Source organism: Drosophila subpulchrella, chromosome 2R (assembly GCF_014743375.2).
Source record: "Drosophila subpulchrella strain 33 F10 #4 breed RU33 chromosome 2R, RU_Dsub_v1.1 Primary Assembly, whole genome shotgun sequence".
Taxonomy (NCBI): Eukaryota; Metazoa; Arthropoda; class Insecta; order Diptera; family Drosophilidae; genus Drosophila; species Drosophila subpulchrella.
This window is the reverse complement of record NC_050611.1, coordinates 10,091,862-10,114,639: the sequence shown is the minus strand read 5'-3', so window position 1 is coordinate 10,114,639 and position 22,778 is coordinate 10,091,862. Positions and strand designations below refer to the sequence as shown.

Below are 22,778 nucleotides of genomic sequence, written 5' to 3'. Positions count from 1 at the left end.
TTATTTTAAATGTTTTGTTTTATCATCATAGCTCTTTATAACGTATCTTAATAAAAACTCAACTGAATTTATGCCTAACAAATTCTAAACAAACTCAGCTATTTAGTTATTTTCGCTTTAATCATAAATAAAATACTTTAAATTAATTTACCTAAAAATGAAAAATGATGTTTCCATAATGTATAAATTTTCCCTGTATTTTTGGCTTTAGAAATCAGCAAATATGCAAACCGCGATAAATTTGATTTGGCTAATATATTCAGGGTTTGTGTTTACCCGAAATGGCGACACCCCCGGGAATATTTCCCCTGGGTTTACCCCATGTATGGGTAATGTGAGATGTTGAACCATTTAAATGCCAGCGAATGCTTTTCATTTTTGCGATGCTCTCGCAAAAATAATTTCAAGTTGCTTCATCTCGAGATGAATTCTGCTGCCAGCTTTTGTGAGACATATCATCCTTATATGTGTGGATGATATGAGGCAACAATTAAGTGAGAACGAAACTCTTTTGCCCCGGAAAGAGGGGGGAAAAGCGAGAAAAAGGAATCGGGAAAGCGTTTTTCCTAGCGAAAATTATGTATACATGTGCGAACACATCAGCATAATTCCAAAACGTCTGCACATACATATAAGTATATACATACAGGACGACGAAGGAACATGTCTATTTGGCCTCACTTCTGGCCTGGTTCCATTTCCCCGCCCCCTCAGACGCGTGTGGGCGTGTTCATAATTTATTTCTGGGTAATTGACAGACGGGCTAAATGCTTTACGAGTTTAAGAGAACCCCGAATCCTGCGTATTTCACCTTTAAAGAATCTCCTCACTCGCCCTGTTAAATGGTGCGTACACTTTCACACTCAATTTGTGATCCTTCCGGGCATTATGCTGGTGGTTTATTAATGTCAAATTTATGTAAATACTTCAAAAATTGACAGTCGTGGACTATCAAATTAATTAATGCCCCATTGGGCATCATTGAATAGATTACCCGCTGAAATACTTGTGGTCAGCGGCGATGGGGGAAATCGGCGAGTTCCTTTCCGAACTTTTTGTTTTCGACTGACTTTCGGAACTCGTGCCGGTGCAAAAGTTTTCATTTCTTCAACATAAGTTTTCCGGCTCTTTTTTCTTGCTTTTCCTTCTGAGGAATTTCCCAAAGAATGCAGCGGGAAATGCACAAAAGTGAATTAATTCTGGCCGAAGGTAACTGGCGATGATAAATAGTTGCCGAGTCAACGGAAGCCTGGCTATAAGCAGAGGCATCCAGTCGACTATTTCTGGTAATATGTCTTATTCCACTTATTTTCCATTCACTTTCCAACTGGCCCGAAAAACTTTTTCTTTTTCATTTAAGAATGATTAATAAAGGCGAAATATTGTCACAATGTGATTTATTTAAAGCCTAAATCATTAGAGGCAGACTTTCCGAATATTGCCATAAATAAGGTCTGGTATAAATTGGTCCAAATGCATGTTGATTAAAATTACATTATTCAAGATTCCCAAACAGCCAAACTCACATTAATTTTTGATTTATTCCATGTTGCCAAAGTTTCTTGCATTACAAATATTTCTTTATATGTCATAAATTGCTTGAAATATTCAGATTACACTTTGCCTTATAAGGCTATTTAGATTTGATTCCAAGTAAAATTAAAGAAATATTCGACTGATTCACTCAATTTGGCCATTTAATAATCTTTTTTGCATTGAATTTTCCTTTGAACTTGCTAGAAAAAAGTCTAGACTCTTATAAACATAAATCAAATTTGATTAAATGAAAATCTCTTTATATTGGTAATGGCAATGAAGAAATTATTATGCCTATATTGCTCACTTTTTAATCTGGCATGCCAAGTTCATTTTTATTTAATGAAACACTTTATTATGGCTTCAGAAAATTTCTGCATTTCTCGCAATAATTCTTAAATTTGTATACGCTTAAATTTGTATACTTTTTCATAAAAGAAACTTTGATTAAAATGTCATTAATCCACCATACTCAACGAACAACCCTCGCTTGTAAATCATCGATTTTGGATTTATGCGATTATGCAAAAGTTCTTCACAATTACTCCCCCACCATCAATTAAAAATTGCTTAAGGGCTAAACATTTTGACGGGTTTTGATTAACCCAAATAGGTTTCTGCTGACGATGGAGATTTTTATGGATCCGAATACTTTGTAACTTGGCTGCAAATCCAATTGAATTCGCATTCTGGTTAACGACACATTGATTCCCCTCGGAGTCATTCGCATTTATCAAGCGAATGCAGTTTGACAAGTTCGTTTTCGTTGTGCGCTGGGCAAGAACTTGTTGTCAAAGTCGTTATTATACACTGTAAATTCACTGGCTTCGCCAAAATCCAAAAGAGAATAAGAAAAACCCATTCAAAGCTACGGTTTTTTGTTCATTAATTTTTATCAAGGGCTACTTACTTGGGATTACTTTATCTATGCATTCGTGGGTTTAATCAATGAATGCGGGCATTAATCCGCAACCAAATATTTTTTCTGTCTCATTCATGGCTTGATTACTCCCACTTTTGACCTTCATGGCCTGGGTTTACATTTAGATGGGAGCTTTGCGTTTTTTACAGCACAAAGATAGCCTGGGAAATTGGAAGTTGGGGGTCATTCGTTGGCAACATCCCTGACATTTGTCAACTGTGAAATGGCCAAGGAAGCTTAGCCTGAGCTAACCAGGCCAGCAGATGGAATTGTCTCTGGGATTAGCCGGGAAGCAATCGAACTGATTGTACAGCAACTGTTGCCAAGACGGGGGGCTATGGCATATAACATAGATGACCAGATGTCTGATTGATGGGTGCAAACGTGTGAAGTGCAGGCACCCAGAAATCGGCCTTGGGCCGTAGCCAAATGTTTTGCCCTTGTGGGTGGCTGGTGGGTAATTGATTTACCAAATGCAAATGTCATTCCTAACCCTTCAATCTGCCGGAGAGCCGGAGTTGTGGCCCCAATTTGGATGTCAGCCAGGCGATATAATTTCAGGCACGTACACAATCCTTACCCCCTTGTATATATACATTGTATCTACAACCCCCTCTGTTTTCATTGCTTTAAATTTGTGTCTCCGCTTCAGTTTCTGTTGCTGTTTCGGTTGTAATTGCCATATCGCAGTCTGAAAGGGGGCTAAGTAAATTGGTTTGACAACCGCAAAGGGCACGTGGGGCGCAGAGCAATATACCCGCCCAATAGGCCGAGTTTCAGTTTCAGTTTTGGACTCCCTTCCCTTCAGTTGACAATCCCCAGCACGTTCTGCCCATGAAAATACTTTTTCTGACCAGGAATCCAACACGTTTCAATACCCTGTGGATGGTCTATTATAGTTCTGCCTCAGTTTTGTCAACTATTTTTCAAACTTAGTTGCGAATTAAAGGTAATCTCATTTACAATATGACGGCTGCTTTAATAGTGAAAATGTCACAAGGTATTTATTTATATGCCTTAATAAAATATATTTTTATGGCAGTACATAAGACGGAATATATTTTAAAATGAAATTTTTGGAAACATTAATTTTTTTTGATAACAAAAATATAAATCACTACTATTTTATATTTTATCTAAAACAAACAAATTTTAAAATATATTCCGTCTTATTATATATATATCTTCTTTGTAATAAACTTAATTTTGTAATTTTTTATTTATTAAAAAATGTTGGTTTTCAAACTTTAACTTGTAATTTTTAATAAATGCAGATATGTTTTGTTGCTCAGTGATATTTAATCATCTGAAAATTGCGCCTCTAGTTAATGTAAAAAAATTCACCAAGTAGTGGGAGGACTTTATCTTAAAGTGTCAATTCGACTTTAAACTGTCTTATAGTTGTATGTTTTATGACTGCGATAAGATGTTCATATGGGATTTTCCAGGCTAGCTGAGATAAATGGCATTCCTAACCGAAGCAGATATCATTCTGACATAATTTCTTTAAGGGTATCAACAGTTTCATTTTGCCAAAAGCAAGTTTTGATTAAATTTAAACACTCTATATATCGGAATTTTATGAGCACATTTCTGTTGTCGTTGGCGCTTACTTGGCGCATTCTTTGGGAATTATTAATGATGATTCGGGTCTACATTTTTCGTTACTCAGCTCACAGGTTGCGATTTATTTTTGCCCACTTTTTCAGTATTTTCTTTACTTACAAATCAATATCGAGCATAGGAACTGCGATGGATCTCTAACGATAATTTGCTATGTTCTGCTGCTGGCCAAGAATGCTGCACAATTTGCTTTAACGAGCCGTTAACAACTGAATATTTGGATATTTAAATAAAATCTTATAAATACGAATGTGTTTTGTGGTGTATACAAAACACCCGTGCCTCGCACGCATATATTTATATAGATCCCAAATGCAGGGGCAGACATATAGAGCTGTACTATATCGAATAAAATCGGACGTTGTTTCCGCCGCCAAAAAGATCGAAAAACGTTTTCCAACAAAAATAAACGCGCTCCTTCGCGTAAATAAATTCTCAACAAAATTTGGTAATGCATTATTTGCAATTTACTTAGCCTGGCATTATTTCTATTTGTTATTTGTTTAAATAAGTATTGCACGCACCTTTCTGACTGGATTTTTGCTGTTTTGCGTTGGCTGCTTAACTTGTTTGTTTACCCACACAATACGTTTTGGCCGAGTATTATTACTCTTATTTTCTATTTGGTTACACTGCTGTTTGAGCGTCACAGATACACTGGCACACAAAAATACACTTGTTATTTTACGATCTTTGTTTTGGGATTTATTTGTATATTTTCTTTTTTATTTTATCCCTCGCCGCGCCGCATTGAGTTTTGAACTTGATAATTTTCACGCTGCGAACAGAGGCTATTATCGCCGTCCGCCGGCTTCTTATCCACTGGATGAGATCGCGGAAAACCGACCAGAAGTATCTCAGAGAACGAAACGTAGCGAGACGTAAGCTGGCGTAACGTAACGTAACGCAGCGGAGCGGACACGTAGCAGCCAGCAGCAGCGTTGGCGAGCGAGTGAGCGGAATCCAAAATGCGTTCGATGGCAAAAAGTAGCGACGTCGAACATCATCGTCGGCGTTAGAGTCGTCATCGCTCGTTACTTGTGCGAAAAAGTGTTGTTTTCTGCCAAAAGATGCCGACAAACAATATCAACCACCCGCCCTGTTGGCCCGTTGGCCTACGTCATCGTTGCGGCCAACATGTCGCATGCTCGATGTTGCGGCTCGAAACTGTTGCCTTTTGTAGGTTGCTGGGTTGGTAGGTCACCGCATTTGTATCTGTGTGTTTGTATCTGTATCTGTGTATCTGTGTATCTGTGTAGTCGTTCCCACTCATAAGTTCATTAACGCAACAGTTTCGTTCGCTTGTATCCGTTACCGTTACAAGCCACCACCACCAAGCGACCGAGCAAGTTAACCCCCCTGAATTTCGGGGTAATTGCTTGAGGCCAAAACAGCAAATGCGTATTAATGAATCCGCTCAAAGTGCACGTGATGCCACAAGTTCGGTTTCGTTTGGCTTCTTTTGTGCGGTTTGTTATCCTCGAAAGGGTTCGGTCCGGTTCGTTTATTTACTGTACTCGAATATAATGGCATTCGCTGGACTAAAGTTAGTTTTGGAAGGGTTCGTAGTCCCAATCCATCAGTAAATACTAATAAGTCCTGATTGAAAGGGTTTCGTGGTATATCCTTGGCTTTTCTAGCCGTGCTATTCTATGGACCTGTGTATCTAAGCCGAAAAATGCAATTATTTTGATGAAGTAGGAATAGATATGGGACTGGCAAGGACAGCTTTTCTAGGAAAGTATTATCTTCTTTGAATTTATTCTAGATATAACAGAAGGCTGAGAAAATAAATAGAGCCTCAATATTAATTGATGATGAAAATTCTAAAGTAAAACATGATTTCAGATATAAATACTGTAAGATATTTGTTCTGATGTCCCATATATTTTTAATGAAAGTATTATCAACTTATAACTCAGTTTTTTTCAGTAAACATTTTCAGCATTTAAGTGGGGTAAGCTATTTGTTTTGATGTACCAAATATTTTTAATGAAAGTATTATAAAATTGCGGATTGGCTTGTATATAATTAAAAAACTCTGTTTCTCCAGTTACACATAAGGATTAACGTATTTATTTATCTGAAGTACCACAAAAATATTATTATTTCTACCAGTTTTCTAATAAAAATGGGTAATATTTCTGTTTATTTATGAAGGCATAAAGTTCCCTTCCATTCGCGCCAGCAGGTAGTACGAAACCCCGAAAATACGCATTCCCCAAAACTGAAAAATACCATTTGGCTCTTAATGAGTCGCCAATTTGTTGTTGGCTTTTGTAATGGTGCATTTGTTTTCCCTCCGGTTGGCTGTGCGTTTGAAACTTTCATTTCCAGTCCGTAAAATATGCAACTAAATTTCGGTTTCGCCAGCTGGGCCACGGGGTAAAACAACTATTTGTAATTAATTTGTGCATGTGACGAGCGCATTTATTGCCGGAATTGCGACGCACGCGGCAGATGCTGTCCGTCCTTCCCGGCGGCATTTAGCGGCCGTTTTATGGCCATCTAATTAACTGGTCGCAGAGCACTGGCCAAATCCCAAATTAATTGGGAATTAAACGGGCGGCGTAAAGTTCCCATCGCTAAATGGGGGGCCATAAAACCAGTATGCAAATAATAAAACCGAATCCCGAATCACATTGATTCCATTCCCATACCCATCCTCTTAAGCATGAGCAATAAAATCGCATCCCATCCCCAGGATGATGAGCTTTTGCTCATTCAGCTCGACATCCTCCCAGAATCGTAAAAGAAATATGAAAAGTCGGTGCCCATTTCCTCTGCTGAGCCTGCGGCATATACTATATTTAACAATCTGTTTATGTGGACTATGTTTGCCTTGCTTTATGCTCTGAAGTCAGCAAATCTGTACTTTTATGTTTGTATTTCAAAAATGACCAGGGAGATGGGGTTACGGGGATTCCAGTGATGGCCGGCCACTCGAGACAAATGTCCTTTTGGCCCCAGCTGCTGCTTTATTTTTGACCAACTAGAAAATTATGGCTGATGAGGGAGGTATGTGGAATGATGTATACCCTGGGGTGCGTTGGCCTAATCCAGGCATAATAAAATTGATTTTTGTTTTCATTGCGTTGAAAAAGTCAAAGGGTAGCGATGAATGACCCTCTTATTGGTGGCCTTGAACGCTAAACATCTTTGGGCGTTTATTTTTATTTGATCCTTAAATTGACATTTGAATACATTTTAATGCAAACTTTTATAAAATTGGAGAATCTAGGATTTTTATAGATATTTTTGTTGCATCTTTATTTTCTTTTGTTTTTATTAAGTACTATTTGATTTATAAACTGACATTTAAATACATTTTAAACGTAAATTTCTATAAATTTTAGACATCAGATATTCTCTAATGCTTCTTTAATTATTGTTTTTTTTTTTTTTTTATAAATATTTTTTTATTGGTACTATATTATTATTATTTTTACACACATCCTAAGATATATAATTTAATCTAACCATTACCAAATTAATTCAATGTAAGCGTTCACCAAATTGTTTATCCCAAGACTTAAGATAAATCCTCCAACTTCGTGTCGATGGCGATAAATGGAAATTAGTCAGAGGATTTGTAACTTGGCCAACGAACTTCGTGTTCAGGCTAATCCGCAAATCTAGTTCCCATTCGATTAGCCAGCATATTTATCACTAAGTAGCCGAAAAGTAGTTTGTCTAGGCCCATTTCCATTCACCATGGCACCCCGAACTCGAAATGTTCTCTCATTGTTATGCGTGCTATGCACAATTTTTGTGCTTGTGGTATTGTTTGTTTGTTGCACTTAGAAAATTATTTTTCAAAGTTTTGGGAAAGTTTGTTTGGGAAAAAATAAAAGAACCTCTTTCTAAGTATATATAGTATTTTAGGATAAGCAGTTTCTTGTTTATAAAAATATTTACTGGGAAAGAAAAAGTGGGAAGCTTGCTTAACTTTTCTCAGAGCTAATTAAGTAAGCTTAGGTATTTAATTTCAAGTATTTATTTTAATATTAAAAATCTTTACTTTAGAAATTTATATTTTATTTTTCTTACGGGAAATTGTATGTCCTTTTCGAGTGGAGTTTTTTTTTAGTGGATGGCTGGGCGTCGAGCACATGCGTGCGATTTATTTGCTGTCACCGCAAACACAAACATCAGCGCAGATAGGCACACATTTGTATATATATGTACACACACAACCACTAACAATGACTTTCGCACCCTGGGCCAACACTTTGGGCCACAAATTAACCCAAGCACGTAGGTCGCTTAGGCGGCCTAATCAAATAGAAGCGCCCAAATCAAACAACAACAACTGGCGGAGCAAACGCAGCTACACGAAGAGCTAAGTAAATATATGGGCTTCACACCAAAAAATATTCAGGAGTGCGACTTTCGCCCCCTAAACGAGGTTGAAGATCCTGGGCTAAACTGGATTCCATTGATTTGCAACGCATTTTTATTTACACAGATTCATCCTCCTGTCACTCAAAATCTATTTTATTAAAAACCAAATATATTTGTTCCAAATAGTATTTTGAAAAATATATAAGGATAAAAGTCCTTATTGACTTAAATTAAAATCAGACAATTGGAAAACAAGCAATCACTTTTTTAAACCTTACAAAGAGTATTATTGGATCAAAATGTGCGGTACAATATGTTTTTCTGAAAATCAAAAATGTGCAATTTAAGAATTTATCCAATATATTTATTTAGATTCCTTAAACAAAATATGTGGATAAAGCATTTAATATTCTTAATCTTTTCACAGTTTGCAAAAATATTGTTAATGTAGATATTTGGTTTTTTATTTATAATAACAAATGATTTATTTTAACTTTGTTAGTAAGTAAGTAAGTAAAAATAGATAACTAAAATAAATATATTTTACAATACACGGTTCAACAATTTGTAAAAAATATAATGTTATTCAAATGAGCTTTCATTATGAATTGAATTTATTTGTTTTGTTGCTCATTTTGTTATTCTAATTCTGGCATATACATTGAAATACAAATATTTAGGTTTTATTATAAAAAGCACAAAAAATAAAAATAAAAACCATAAATAATAAACACATTTATAAAATTTTACTTGATCCCATTAAGCACCACTGTAATTCAAATATGAAAGTTATAAAGATTTTTTTCGTAAAAGCTTTAAGTATGTCTTCTGTAAATGTTAAAAGAGATCACTTAACAGTGGCTGGCTGAGCAGCTAACAGAGGCTCGGACTCTGGTCATTAACAGCATGCAGTATACACTGCTTTATCGACCTGCTTTTTGGCCCGCTGGTGATTAGGTTTCTGTTTCCTTTCCGTTCGCACAACACCCATTCTTAAGTGTGCCTCGCCAGCAGGTGGTTAGTGGGTGGTGGTGGGCGTTGGGGTGTGGTTGGGTGGCCGGAGGTGGGTGGTCGTATTAATTAGACCCCCCGCCAGTCCGATTGGCCCGCTGATCTCATACAGAGCCGCTGAGTGCTGCGTAAATTGAGTGGCTCTACATGACGAGTGGCGCTTGCGTTGGCCGCCTTTGTTGCCGGTTTTGTTGCTGCTTATGCTTTCGCCTCGGCTTTGAGTGGCTGCCACTTGAGTGGCGCTAAAGTCGTGGAAAATGAGCCATCAACAGCTGCCGCCCCGGGCCTGTTTGCTCGGGCGAAAGGAAAACGAGGGGTACATTCAGAAAAACAAGGAGCCATGTATGTTAATTTAAGTAAATTAAGGGGAAAAGAAAAGAGGAAAATATAATATTTTTTTAATTAAAAATAAATTGTAATAACTATATTATTTATTTATATATTATTTTCTATCATCATCCTTTTTTATATCATTTTTTAAGATAAGTTAATAAATTTGAAATCTTGCAACAAGATTTTTTTTTTTAATTTCTAGATCTGTGTATTTTGACTTCATTAAATCTTGTGGAAGCATGTCTCTTAGTAAAGTGGTGTAAATAGGGCAAGTTTCAAACCAAAAAAGGGTCTATGCCAAAATACATTTCAGCAAATCCTTAATAATATGCAAGTTCTTATTAAAATAATATATTAAATAATTGTAGAATTTTGTTAAAATAATGGGGATTTAGTATGCAACTTAATACATTTAAATGTTGTTAATTAAATGGCAATATTTTAAACTTAGTTTTAAAATTATTAATCGTATATTATGGGTCATGACACTGCTTTATGGCATTATGACACTTGCTTAACTTTTGACTGAACTGCTTGATTTATTTAAAAAAGAACCGCTCAACATTTTATGAATTTATATATGGAATCAATGCAAACCTACATGTTAGCCAATTTAAATCCATTAATTTTTTCTAATCTTAGGTAAATGTCATATGGCCTTTATGTTATGGAAAATTAAAGTAGGATCACCTTACTTTAAAATAGTAGTTATGATTTTAAATAGTTTAATTAGGTGATCCTTTTTTTCCAGTGCTGACTGGGGGGAACAGGCAACAGGCGAGCAGTTGTTGACATTCTTTTCAGCCTGGCTGTTGACTAGACGCCCCAGCACGTGCTGTCGCTCCGCTCCGGTTCGTCGCCTCGCCGCCCCAAGTGAGAGCGGGACAGAGAAACGCGAGCGGGACGCAGCTGAGCATGCATATTTCATGGCGTTAGTTCGGTCCCCGGACCCCTTTTCTCCCCTTCCGCCCGCAAACCTCCGGGCAGAGGAGGTGGATCCACCGGAGCCACAACATCATTACAAACAGCCCGGCACTGGGTTTACTTTGCTGTTTCGCATGTCGTTCGCCTCATTTATTTATGCACAAATATCCCACAGAAGGTGCAGGTGGTGAGGCAGCCACAGAGCCACGGCGACAGCAGCAACATCAACGGCAGCAGCAGCAACATCACGGGCAGCAGCAACAGCAACAGCTGGAAATGTTCAATTCAATCAGTTTAAATCTCCTCGCTGAGTCCCCAGGAAATGGGAATTTCCCTGATTTTTCTGCCGCAAAAGTTCTTATTTCAGGACTATAATATGACAGTAAAAATGTGCTGTATGTATATTTTATTGTCCCGACGCAAGGGGGTAAAATATACTTGAAAACAAAGTATTTCAAAAAATGAAATTAGTGTCTTTAAGATACTTTTTAAGCATTGCAAAAGATTTTTTTTTATAATTTTTAAAAGGGAAAACTAAGATAAAAATTAAAAAAAGAGTATAAAATGAAATGAGCTTAAAATACTTACTTATGTACATATGAAATATTTTATAAAATGCTTTCCTCTCCAAAACAGTTTTTAGTTATGCAAATTGAAACCGCATTACAAATTCTGATGTCTGTTTAAATAAATATATGTAAATATAAATTTCCATACATTTATAGTTTTAAAACCTTTATTTAGTTTAACATGCGAACTGGAAAAAGGACTTCATAACTAAATATGATGATATGTCCTTTCCTTTATTTTAGGAAAAATAATAGACTTTGATATTGTAACGTTTATTTATAGCCCACCCACTCAGATTCCAATACTTAGGCCCCAAACACATGTTTATCTGCCGAAACTTTGTCGTGACTGAAATGCGAATGAAACTGAAACCAAGAGCAAAGAAATAACTTTTCGACGCCGGCTTTAAATTGTGCTTAAGTGTAATATTTGTTTATTTTATTGCACTGGAATGTTCCTCTTACATCTAAGGGTTCTTTATTTTATTTTTACGTATTTCTCTTACGCACTAAAAACAGTGACAAATCAGACCCAGGATTGTGTTGGCCTTCCCTTACGTTTCGTACTCAAGCTGCCTCGTATTTTGGTTTATTTTCGTCTTAATCTGCGTAAATTGTATTTCATTTGATTTCATTTTTCCCCCGCTGAGTGGGTGATTGGGTGGCTGGGTGGCTGAGTGGGTGGTTCAGTGGCTCAGTGGTTCAGTGGGTGGCTCAGACAAAGGGATGCCGCGTGCGCCGCTTGGCCTTGATGGGGTACTCGTAGCCCTCGAAATCGTCGTCCTGGTCGTCCTCGTGGTTGTGGTGGTGGTGGTGGTGGCTCCGGCTGCTGTGGTGCTTCTTCGGCTCGTGGTGGTGCTCCTTGACCGGCACCGGAATGGGCAGCGGGACCTTCTTAATGACCGTCTTCGTGTGCACATGTGTGTGGTGCTTCACCGGCACGTGTATTCGGATCCTGTGAATGGTCGAATGGCCCATGAACATTGTTGCACAGCAAAAAAATATATAAAGCGGAGGAAGGGAGTCTATCAATTGCACTCAGAGAAATTATGTATACTTTAATTAATTATGTATACTTTTTGGTCTACTGAGATTTTTAGTTATTATGTTTTTTAATTGAATTGATTTCTTTTAATTTTTGGGCAAGGGTAAAAGTAACAAAAATCACAGAACAGTCACTTGTTTATGTCTAACACGTTTGTAATTCACTTTCCATTGTTTTTTTGTATAAATAAAAAATATTTTAATTCAGTTGCTTTGAAAAATATTTTTCTAAATCGAGATATTTCTAGTATTGTAAATTTTTTTAAATTTGTGAATAGTTAGTTTTGCATTTAAATATTTTTTTTATTAATTTAAAAAAAAAAATTTATTCAGTTGGCTAGAAATATATATCTTTTAAAACTGTATATTTTTATAATTTAAAATATTTTCTGCCTAGCTAAAAGGTTAGCTCTCCCTTTCTGTATTCAGTTGCTCTTAAAAGAAAGGTATTTCTTTAAATGCAAGACCAATAATTTTTTTTATATTCATTTCCTTTTTTCTTATATAATAAATTCAGTAGTTCTTTAAAGAAAGGTATGCCTTATAAGGTAAAATATATATCTCCCTTTTGTATTTAACTTGCTTTATTTCTCAGTGTGGTCGTTAAGGGGGCGTGGCTGGTGGGCAGTTACTTACTTCAGCTTGTCGCTTGATGGATGGCCGTTTGCCAGTGCGAACATCATGCATGTGATGAACAGAAAGCTTAATGCCTGCAACGGAAACAAGTATAAAGATTACGATTGGGTCGCCAACGTAAAGAGGTTATCGCCCCCTGTTTTTCCCCAAACAGCTCATAAACATCCGAACAATACAATTAGCATAATAATACGCATCCAAGGAGCTCATCTCCCTGTGCTTATTATTATTGGCAGGCGGATCTAACGATTCATCTCCAGATTCCTTTTTATGTGGGCGTGACAGAGGCTGTCAGCCGCACAGGAAGGACCATTTGGGCCCGGTCAACTTCAAATTGGTTGAGGCAAAAATAAAGAAGCATTTTTCTACGTTTGCTTCCTTGGAAAATGAAAGACCTCAAGCAAGACTTAATTTTTGATGATAACTAGAGTTGAACAAAGTTATGCGATAGTCTAGTTACAAGGCATAAGATAACCATTTCAGAAAAAGGATATTTTAAGACATTTTTTTCTAAATATCTATCTATTTCTCACACACAAAATATGAATATAATATGGTTTTTCTTGATCATTCAAAAATTGCCATTATAAATTTTAATATCGTAGGTATATAAAAAAATTTAAAAATCCTTTTGATTCATTTCTTATCTTATTTGAAGTCCCTTACTAAACAGTTCACTAATATCTTTTCCATAAGCTTATCACTTGGTTGGGAAAAATATTTTCTCAATTTTCCGACCTTTTCACAATCACAAATTAAGTCCCTTTCACTTTGTTGGTCCCTTTACTATTTCACAAATGTGACTTTCCCTTTGTTGCACATTTTCGTTCAATTAACCGTTTATGGCCAACCTGAGAGTTCTTTTCATGTTTCCACATTTGGCGATCATAAAAAACAAATTAAGTTTTTGTGGTTATTGTCATTTTATTTTTCCGCCTTGTTTTATTCATTTCCCGCGCGATTGGAGTCAATGAGTTCGTTGCGAAATGAAAGCGTTTTATTTGCATATTTTTCGTGCACTTAACGCGGAATTATGCGGGGACTTTCTAAGCTGGATTTAAATTTAAATATTTATTATTATTGACTTTTTTTTGCATGCCAACACAAATATGTATTTTTTTGAATGTTTACGCGTGCCTCTTCATTGTTTGCTCGTTTCGAAAATGTAATTAACACTTACTCCTTGGGGCAAATGCATTGTTATTCGCGATGATACTCTCGTTTTTTGTTTATTTTTTGCTATCTGCTCGATGTTGTTTAATTGGATTAAAAGTGCGGATTTCGGCAAACCATCGTCGACGGGCGTAGAAATGGAATTGCTCTGGGACGCGGCGCCTGCATCCGCTTAAATATGAGGCAAAAAGCGAAGAAAAAAGTTATGAGCTACAGTGAAACGTGCCACAAACGGCCGAGCTTGCAGCACTTGCAGCCACAAAGCGGTGACGGTGACACGAAGTTGCTGAGTTGGAAACGAAGTAAAAACAAAAACATAATCAACTTGGCCCCAGGAGCCGGCGGAGGGGCGACGGAAGTGGCCGGTCGGCGGGGTCTTGGCTTAAACTCGGGCTCGGACTTGTGGCCATGTTAACTGCCGTCGACCAAATCGGTTGGGTCTGGTCGACTTGCCAAAGGCGCTGCAGCAACTCTGGTCATTACAATAACAATGGGTTAATCCAAATATTTTGTTTGAATTTTTCATTGGGCTTTTTTGCTTTAAACAATTTGTTGTAACTAGCAGTATATAATAGAATTCTTAAAACTATAACTTAAATAACATAAGAAAAATTCAATGTAACTTTACAATATATACAATTGGAAACGGAAAAAGGTCAAGCTCAAATGATCATTATTTGAGCATTGGACTTCCCACTTAGTCAAGGAGAAACGTTCTTGATATCAAGACGAAGGTGCTCTGTTTCTCGATATAAAGAAATTTTGAATGCAAGATGAATGTAATCCCAATTCTGTTTTTCGAGATGAAATTGAAATCACTTCATCTCGAATTTTCAAAATTTAAGAGAGATATTGAGAACGGTTTTTTTTGTGTGAAGCCATCAAGACGACAAAAAAATTAAAATAGCCTTAAATAGCAGTATTATAATGATAGTAATTAAGAAGTATTTATATTCGATTACAAGTAAATTCTATATTTTCTGTAAGGAATATAGTCATTTTATATTATAAAAGGTTAAAATATTATAGTTTCTTTAAGTACCTATTTTATTTACCAACTGAATTAAAATTTGTATTAGAATGGTATATCATTTTTATTACAATTCCATAAATTCTAGCAAATCATGATTTAGTAGGGTATCTAGTTATCCCGACTTGATAGTGAAAACAAACGCTGCAAATAAACCGAGCCAAAGCCAAAAAGCAAACCCAGAGTAACCAGCAAAGTCAGACGACAACGGCCATCCAGAAACTGAGGCCCAAAGCCACAAGCTCTCGTACCGCCTGTCCCCCTCTCGCTCGCACTCGCTAGTTCCGCCGGGGCGACGGAAAAGCCGCCGAACATGAAGACACTTTTCCGAACAAAAGTGCGAGAGCAAGTGAGATGGGGCCACGTGTAATTGAGGCCTGTGCCTGAGTTAAACGCAGCGATTATGTCGGTCTGCCCGCCTCCAGCGGTCGGAAAAATGAGGGGGCGGCCCAAGGGGGAGGGGTGCTGGCGCCGGCAGCCATTTGCAGTTGCAGTTGCAGTTGCAGTTTTCAGTTTCATTTCGCAGTTTTCAGTTGCAGTGGCTGCCGCAGTGGCAGTGGCAAGGATTTGGCCAGCTTCCTGGTTAGGCATTTCGACTCGCATTCGTTTGTCGCAAATTGAGTTGTGCGCTGAAATATGTCGTCGTGTCAACCGCAATTCCACAAAGAGAAAAAGTATCTGAAAGATTCAACCTATGATTGATTGGATCTTTCAGATACTTTTTCTTATATCTAAAAGATTCATCCTATGATTGATTGGATCTTTCGGATACTTTTTCTCCTAAGCGTTTCAAATTGCCATTTATTTTTTAAGTTGACAAGTAGGTGATTTGGGTGGTAATTAATCGGTTTATTAGTCGTAATTCATTATATTCCTGCTTGTAAGTAAGTACTTGTCAGCCAGATGTATTTAATATTATTGGGGTATTTGCACATACTAAAATAAATTTTTAGAATTTTTAGGGTACTTGCAAATATTAAATATTGAAATAGATGTAGACGATTTTAGTGGGTAAAACTTATTTTCTACATGTTCTATTATTTATGTTGACAGCTATTATGGAAAAAGATGCACATATATATTCAACAATAAATTGGTACTTAATATTTGAAAAATATTTAAAATGGTAGGAACCTAGGTCGGAAAATAACGATAATGATAATAATATTTAAGATGATCTTAAATCTTAGACCTACTTATTTACTTATGTTAATAAAATTTATTTATTTATATCTTAGCTTGAAAAGAATTCTTAGAAATTTATTGAAACAATATCTTATATCTACTTATTAACTTATGCTAACACAATTTATTTATTTATATCTTAGCTTGAAAGTAATAATTATAAATTTATTAAAACAAGCCAACAAGATAAACAAAATATGACAATATAAAATCTACTTTAAATTAATTGCGTGAATCAAGATCGTATTAAGATTCTATTATTTTCAAATATTTAAAATGTTACTGTACATTTAGATTTTTTTTAATATATTTGTAATCTCAATTTAAGATTAGATTTTATAGCAAATATTTGGATTGGTAATTTAGATCCAATTTATTTTTAAATATTTGAATTGCAAATTAAACCAAATTTTTCGCAGTGCACCTGCACCCGCTCCGACCTGCATTTGATAGCAATTTAAATGTGCACCGCGATGGCAATCCATTTGATTGGCCATTCTGGCCGCTGGGCCCGAATCGTAGGTACTTTAGCCATAGCCATGAATGTAATGCAGGAAGCGCTCCATTTCGGCCATTTCTACCATTTCGACCAGCTAATCAACTGGTTTCACTGGCACGCCGCGATTGCATAACAATGACAAATCCAGACCGGCACGACACTTGGTCATTGTCTTCGCCTGGATGGAGACGGGCTCATCTAACATCCAACTAGTTTGGCTTTTCTGGCCGCTTTTTCTGCACTGTTCCGCCTGACATGATATAACTGTGATACCACTTCCATGGCCAATTGTTGGTGGTCGGCGAGGAAAGTTTTCTCCTCGCGGGGTTCCATCGCCAGAAGTTGGGCAATTAACACACACATTTTGATGATATAATCATAAAAGCGAGATATTTGATCGGGCCATTTGACCGGTTCGGGCCACTTTTCCAGCATGATCGCGCAATTGCGAAAAATTGTCAAAATTAATTGCATACAAAGTGGCTCGATTCGATGTGGTTGTTGGTTGCCATGGGGTCATTAGCACCACATTCGCGTGGCTGATGGCACCATCAGCTGAAAAGACTTTTCTATTAATAAGCCAAAGAAAAATCGAGAGTGGCGAGTATAAAAAAAATATATAACAGACTTAACGATATTAGTATTATTAAATCTTCACAAAATAGTTAATATTGTGACCGTTTGAAGACAACAAGCTTAAACACATATATATCATTGATAATAAGATATAAGATAAATTCACGGTATTTATAACTGCATTAAAACAGTAAATACTATTACATTTTAAAATTATTGTTTAATTACTACATGTACTAAAAAAGCAAAGTGACCTAATATCTCGGTCTTTATATTTCTGAAAAAACTTTCCCAAAAATAAACCGTGATAATTTCTTGGGCAAGTAATTATTGTTGAGCATTTTATTAAAAGATTATTCCTTTAGGAAGGCGGTTCATATTTTTACTACCACACAATTTTTAGTAAAAAAGCATTCGCCATAAAAAAGCATTCTCTAAAAAAAACAATTTAGCCATGCATTTCAAAAATTAGGGGTCACAGGTGGTTTTTATTTTTTTTTAGAATACATTAGTTTATTTAGTAAATTTTCACTATTTAAAAAATTTTGTTTTTGGCAGAAGAACATTTGTATTGTTTATAAAAAAATAAGCTTTATTTGAAATAAATTGTTTTTAGCAGTGACCATTTTATAATTTAAAAAAAAAATCTACCAATGTCGAATACTATTCTGAGTGTATTTAATTTGGCTTATTTGTTTCTAATGTCAATATAACTTTATCGACTTCTAGAGCTTCAAGAAGTTCGGCTTAACTTTTTCAACTAAAGACGTGCCTTTCATTATGTATTATTTTAATATTCTGTTAACTTTTGTGAGTTTAACTGCAAGAGTGCAAGCCAAGTTGAAATGTTTATGCATATTTTACATTTGGCACAAGGCCAGGGCGAACTTTTCGCACCCTGACCAAAGATGAATATTGGAGATGGCCAGGGGCGAGGCCGCCAATGCAAACGAAAGCGACGCTGCCAAATTTGCTTAACCTGTTGTGCCCGCGGCCTTTCACTGCGGAATGGATTGGCCGGCCCAAGGATTATCCAACCGAAAGCCAAAGCCCCGGAAACCGATACATCTGGCCAGGTTGTCTCGCCACTTCCTTTCGCAATAAATTTTCACTTAACTATGTCGATCAACGCCGCATATGCGATTGCATACAGCATGCAACATGCAACATTCATGTGCAACATCACCAGTCACCCCTTTTCCGAATTTTCCGACTTTTCCGACCACCACCCCATTCCGGTGGGTGGGTTTTGGGTGGCTGGTTGGTTCACTATTGTGTGTGACACAATTTTCCAGTTTACCAGTTACGCCTCGTAAGTTTAATTGACGGAAGCGCGTTAAAATTGCAGAGCCAAACCAGAGCTAAATGAAAAAAAACATGCTTGGGGAAAATCAAAGTGGAAACAAAGTGAAAATTTGTGTATGCATTATGCATTTGCATACGCCAGTCGGCAGCCGCCAGAGTTTCCCGCTTCATTTACCCATTTGTAATTGATGACCATATTAAAGAGTTCGATCGGGATTAAGCTTAACTTTTGACCAGAAAGCGAATCAGGTTTCGAAAGAAGGAAGGCTGATATAACGCTTTTCACACGCTTTTCCTTAATTAAACAAATACGAGTTTTTATTATATAGCTATAGCTGTAAGTGTCGTTAATCGCCAATTAATGTTAGCATATGTATCTAAGGAATTTTTGGACTGGTAACTGATTAAACCACCTAATTAATTTGGCTGCGTAACATTATATCTATGTTTGTTATAAAGTCAGTTAACAGATTTATTTTTGTAATAGTAGGCATAGGTATTTAAGAATGCCTTTGGGTTAATCAAACTAGTTATTGCCAACTATACCAACTTATAGTCAAAATTATGGGTATGGGTATACTTGGGTAGCATAGTAATTTTTGTCGCAAGATTGTTAAAGGAAATGTTAAGACATTACACTAATGGTCTTAATAACTTGTGTGACAACTCATTTATTTTTAATAAGTGTCAAAACAAGCCTATAGTTTGTTAACGGAAGTACCAGTTTCAAGTTTAAGCTTTGGTAATGGTTTTGGGTTTATTAAAGGGAAAACTAGCACAAAACATTTTAAAAATAAAATACATTTTTATTCACTTGCTTTAACTTTACTTATTTATAAAGATCTTAAATTCCAAGCTTTAAAATAAAGCATCGTTGTGTTTGACCCAACTATTCCAGTATAATCTGAATAAGGTAGATAAATTCAACCTTTTGTCGCAGCAGCATCAGCAATTCCTTAGACGTCCTTGAAACTGGGATTCCCATCTGCCGGTGAATCAATTGCGAAGATTTAAGGATAAACTTGGAGTGTTTCTTGCATGGGTAACTATTTGCCCTGCTGACATCATCAAAAGTGACCTTGCCACAAGAATCGCAATAGGAATAGAAATCGGAATCGGCAACTTGCCTCTAAGTATGTATGTACAAGTGGCCATAAATCTAGTGCTGACCACATGCGTACGTGTGTGTGATTTCGTGGGGGGGCTAAAGTTTTACTTTGGCTAAAACATGGATTTGCCTTTAACGGGGCACGCAGGTGTCGTTGTGGTTGTTGCCACTCTGCTGTTGCGCATTGAAAAGCAACATACAACATTCTCGACTCTTGTATGCAGCACGTTTTTATGGCCTCAGAGACTGAGAACTGAGAAACTGAGAATGCCGATTGACCAACATGGGGGTGCATTAATTTATGGCCATCAAAAGCGAGTTAGACGATTGAGCATTTCGGTTTGGCCCCACAAGTTTGCTGTACTTAGCAGAAATCCAGCTTACTTGGGTCCACAAGCCGACCGCAGTGTTTTGGCCTTCTGGAGACATTTTCCTCCGCCCAGCGGGTTTTCCCTCCATTGCCCCATGATCGCATACACTTGACTGCAATCGACCTAAATAACATGGGAATTTGTGTAACCATTCCTCTAGAATGACTTTGAGTTAGCTTTACGAGGTTAGTCCCCCTGATTTATTTACCTCCGGCTTATTTAACTTGGTGCTTATGTGTGTTTTCGGTCTTAACAAATGTAAAACTTATTTAAAAGCATTTAAATGTCATGCAAATTTAAGTTTACATATACAAGTGTGATGCAGGAATAGCTTTAAACAAAGTTCCAACCGAATTTTTGTGACCTTTAGTTCGAAATTGAATTTAAAGTTAACCAAGTGTTCAATATTCCATCCGTTTAAATTTGATACCTCGGAATTAAAGTATATTTTACTTACAAGCTGTTCATACTCCCATTGAATGGTTCAAAATAAAGTCTATGTTAATATATACATATGTAGGTATACAATATTATTTTATTTAATATACCTATTAACATATACGTATTTAGGTATCTAATATTAATTTATATCATACACCTACCTTGAAGCTTAACATCCTTACCATTAAGATCAGTATTAAAATAAGTATTATAAAATATACTATATTGCTTATATAATTTTTAACCGAGTAACGAAAATATCCAACGTATGTTTAATACCCGCCTGTTGATCCTGCAAAATTTTTCGATTTCTTTAAATAAAGATCTGTATATGTTGGCTTAAAATTCAACCTTAAGAAGCTGAAAAATTGGATAATCTTACTTGATACCACTTGAAAACCCCAGATGTCTCACTGTTAGTTTCGAGGATGGCTGATTTATAGCCACTTTATAATGGGGTAACCCCTTTGTCCACTTCCGTGCGAATATCTCGACACATTTCCTGTCTTTGATGGCCAATGCCTGCACTTCCCATCCGAACTGATTGACGTTTTATTAATGTGGATTATAAACGCATCGAACAATGCCGTTGGCCAATTAATAATATTTTTAATTGGAAAATCGGCATAATAAAGGCCATTAAAAGTCGTCTTCTCCCCTGACCCGCCATCCATCGATTTTCCCAAGTAAACGCTTTTGAAAATGTTTTCTTTATGATTTTCTTTTGTTTTCTCTTTTGGTTTGGTGTTGTTTTTTTTTTGTTTCGTTTTGTATAATTCAGATTACATTTTATTGTTAAGAATGAATTGAATTACTTCGGCTCTTTGCCGATCTCTGCATCTTCAATAGCGGCTTGAAAGGCATTTCCAGCACTTTTTTGTCGGATATTCTGGGATTTTCTTGGTTTCACCATTTGATGCTTGCCTTTTTCTGGGTTCTGTGTTGAATCATAATAATCGTAATAATCATAATGCAGAATGACATAATATATATATAATCTGTTCCATATATATGCGTGTATATGTATCGAGATTCATATATATATATGTGTGTATATATAATTCGATTTACCTAAAAACAATTTACAAATATATAAAAACGAATTCACCTAGTAAACTAAAGCTACACGTGTGTGTGTGAGTGATGTGTTGTGTTTGTGAGAGTGTGAGTGTGTGATAGTTTATAAAAAATGATTTCCTCGCCTTTTTCTGCACGTGGTAACATATCTTTTATTCCTGTTTGATGGCTAATGTTTACTCGGTCTCTGTTTTTATGCAACATTCGTGTGCCTCCACCTTTGTATTTGTTTACAACCGATCTACATACACAAATAATATATCGGTTTATCTGTTGAATTCAGTTTTATTTATGTTCGTGCCCTGGCATTAAAAAACTGAATAGTATTGTTTGAAATTAAACGTGCTCTGAGTCTATCTGCCGAAATATAAATAACAAAGTTTGCAGACCAATGGATGTTACTCGTACGCCACGTTTTACGATTGTGAAATGTCATAATGTTGTTTAAAAGAGTTCGAAATACTTAAGAAGTACAGTGGTTATTGGGTAAGAAAATAAATTAACTTGTTTAAAAATAAATAAGGTAACAGTAAAAGTATCACTGTACTTCGTATTTTTTAATTTACCTATAAAAATAGCAATTATTTTTGCAATTATTGTAATATAAAATATTTTTAATAGCTGGAATTATTCTACAATACTTCCAGATAAACAACTGCTAATTGTGTAATAAAAAAGTCACATTTTTGTGGAAGTAAATATAATTTAAAAAAAAACTCTGAAAAGCAGTTTAATTAATTGATTACTTCAAAAAATTACAAATATAATTCTTTCTAGCCAATATTCACTGTACCCCTTATTTCTTTCGACTGCTTTTTCGTATTGCTTCTTTGTGCACCGTAAAAAATGAATGATTTTATGCAAATGTGTGTGAGAAAGCTCCTGTTTGCACTTGATAATTTGTAACTGTCACTCGCAGCTTTTCCCATTAGCCTGTGTGAGTTTGTGAGAGTGTGTATCTGTGTGTGAGGTGTGTGTTTATGTGCAACAGTCGGCCTAATGCTACTTAATCATATATATAATATATAATTTGCCTTCTCTTCTTTATAAGTTTTTTGGTTTTGTATAATT

At 36.1% G+C, this 22,778-nt stretch overlaps 2 protein-coding genes across 3 annotated transcripts in view; both read right to left on the bottom strand.

Moving 5' to 3' along the window:
* The window catches only part of LOC119551621 (potassium voltage-gated channel subfamily KQT member 1), a 44,161-nt gene extending 39,140 nt beyond the window's left edge, over positions 1-5,021 (bottom strand). Inside the window, exon 1 of the mRNA XM_037861036.1 lies at positions 4,606-5,021. The gene's annotated coding sequence lies outside the window, so the exon portion shown is untranslated. The remainder of the gene's footprint in view (positions 1-4,605) is intronic.
* Positions 5,022-11,744: 6,723 nt separating this feature from the next.
* LOC119549406 (uncharacterized histidine-rich protein DDB_G0274557) lies at positions 11,745-22,729 on the bottom strand. Of its 2 annotated transcripts, none has more exons than XM_037857463.1 (3): positions 21,045-22,729; positions 12,943-13,016; positions 11,745-12,217 (listed from the first exon to the last, which is right to left on the bottom strand). In XM_037857463.1, exons 2-3 carry the CDS (start codon positions 12,987-12,989, stop codon positions 11,977-11,979), a joined length of 288 nt encoding a protein of 95 aa, XP_037713391.1. In that variant the 5' UTR covers positions 12,990-13,016; positions 21,045-22,729; the 3' UTR covers positions 11,745-11,976. The 2 variants fall into 2 exon arrangements, with proteins under 2 accessions (XP_037713391.1, XP_037713390.1); XM_037857462.1 differs by lacking the exon at positions 21,045-22,729 and adding an exon at positions 14,123-14,221.
* Positions 22,730-22,778: the final 49 nt, after the last annotated feature.

Coding starts and splice junctions, on each gene's coding strand:
- LOC119549406 (XM_037857462.1), bottom strand. Junction 12,218..12,942: donor CCATCAAGCGACAAGCTGAA/GTAAGTAACTGC, acceptor GACCATTCACAG/GATCCGAATACACGTGCCGG.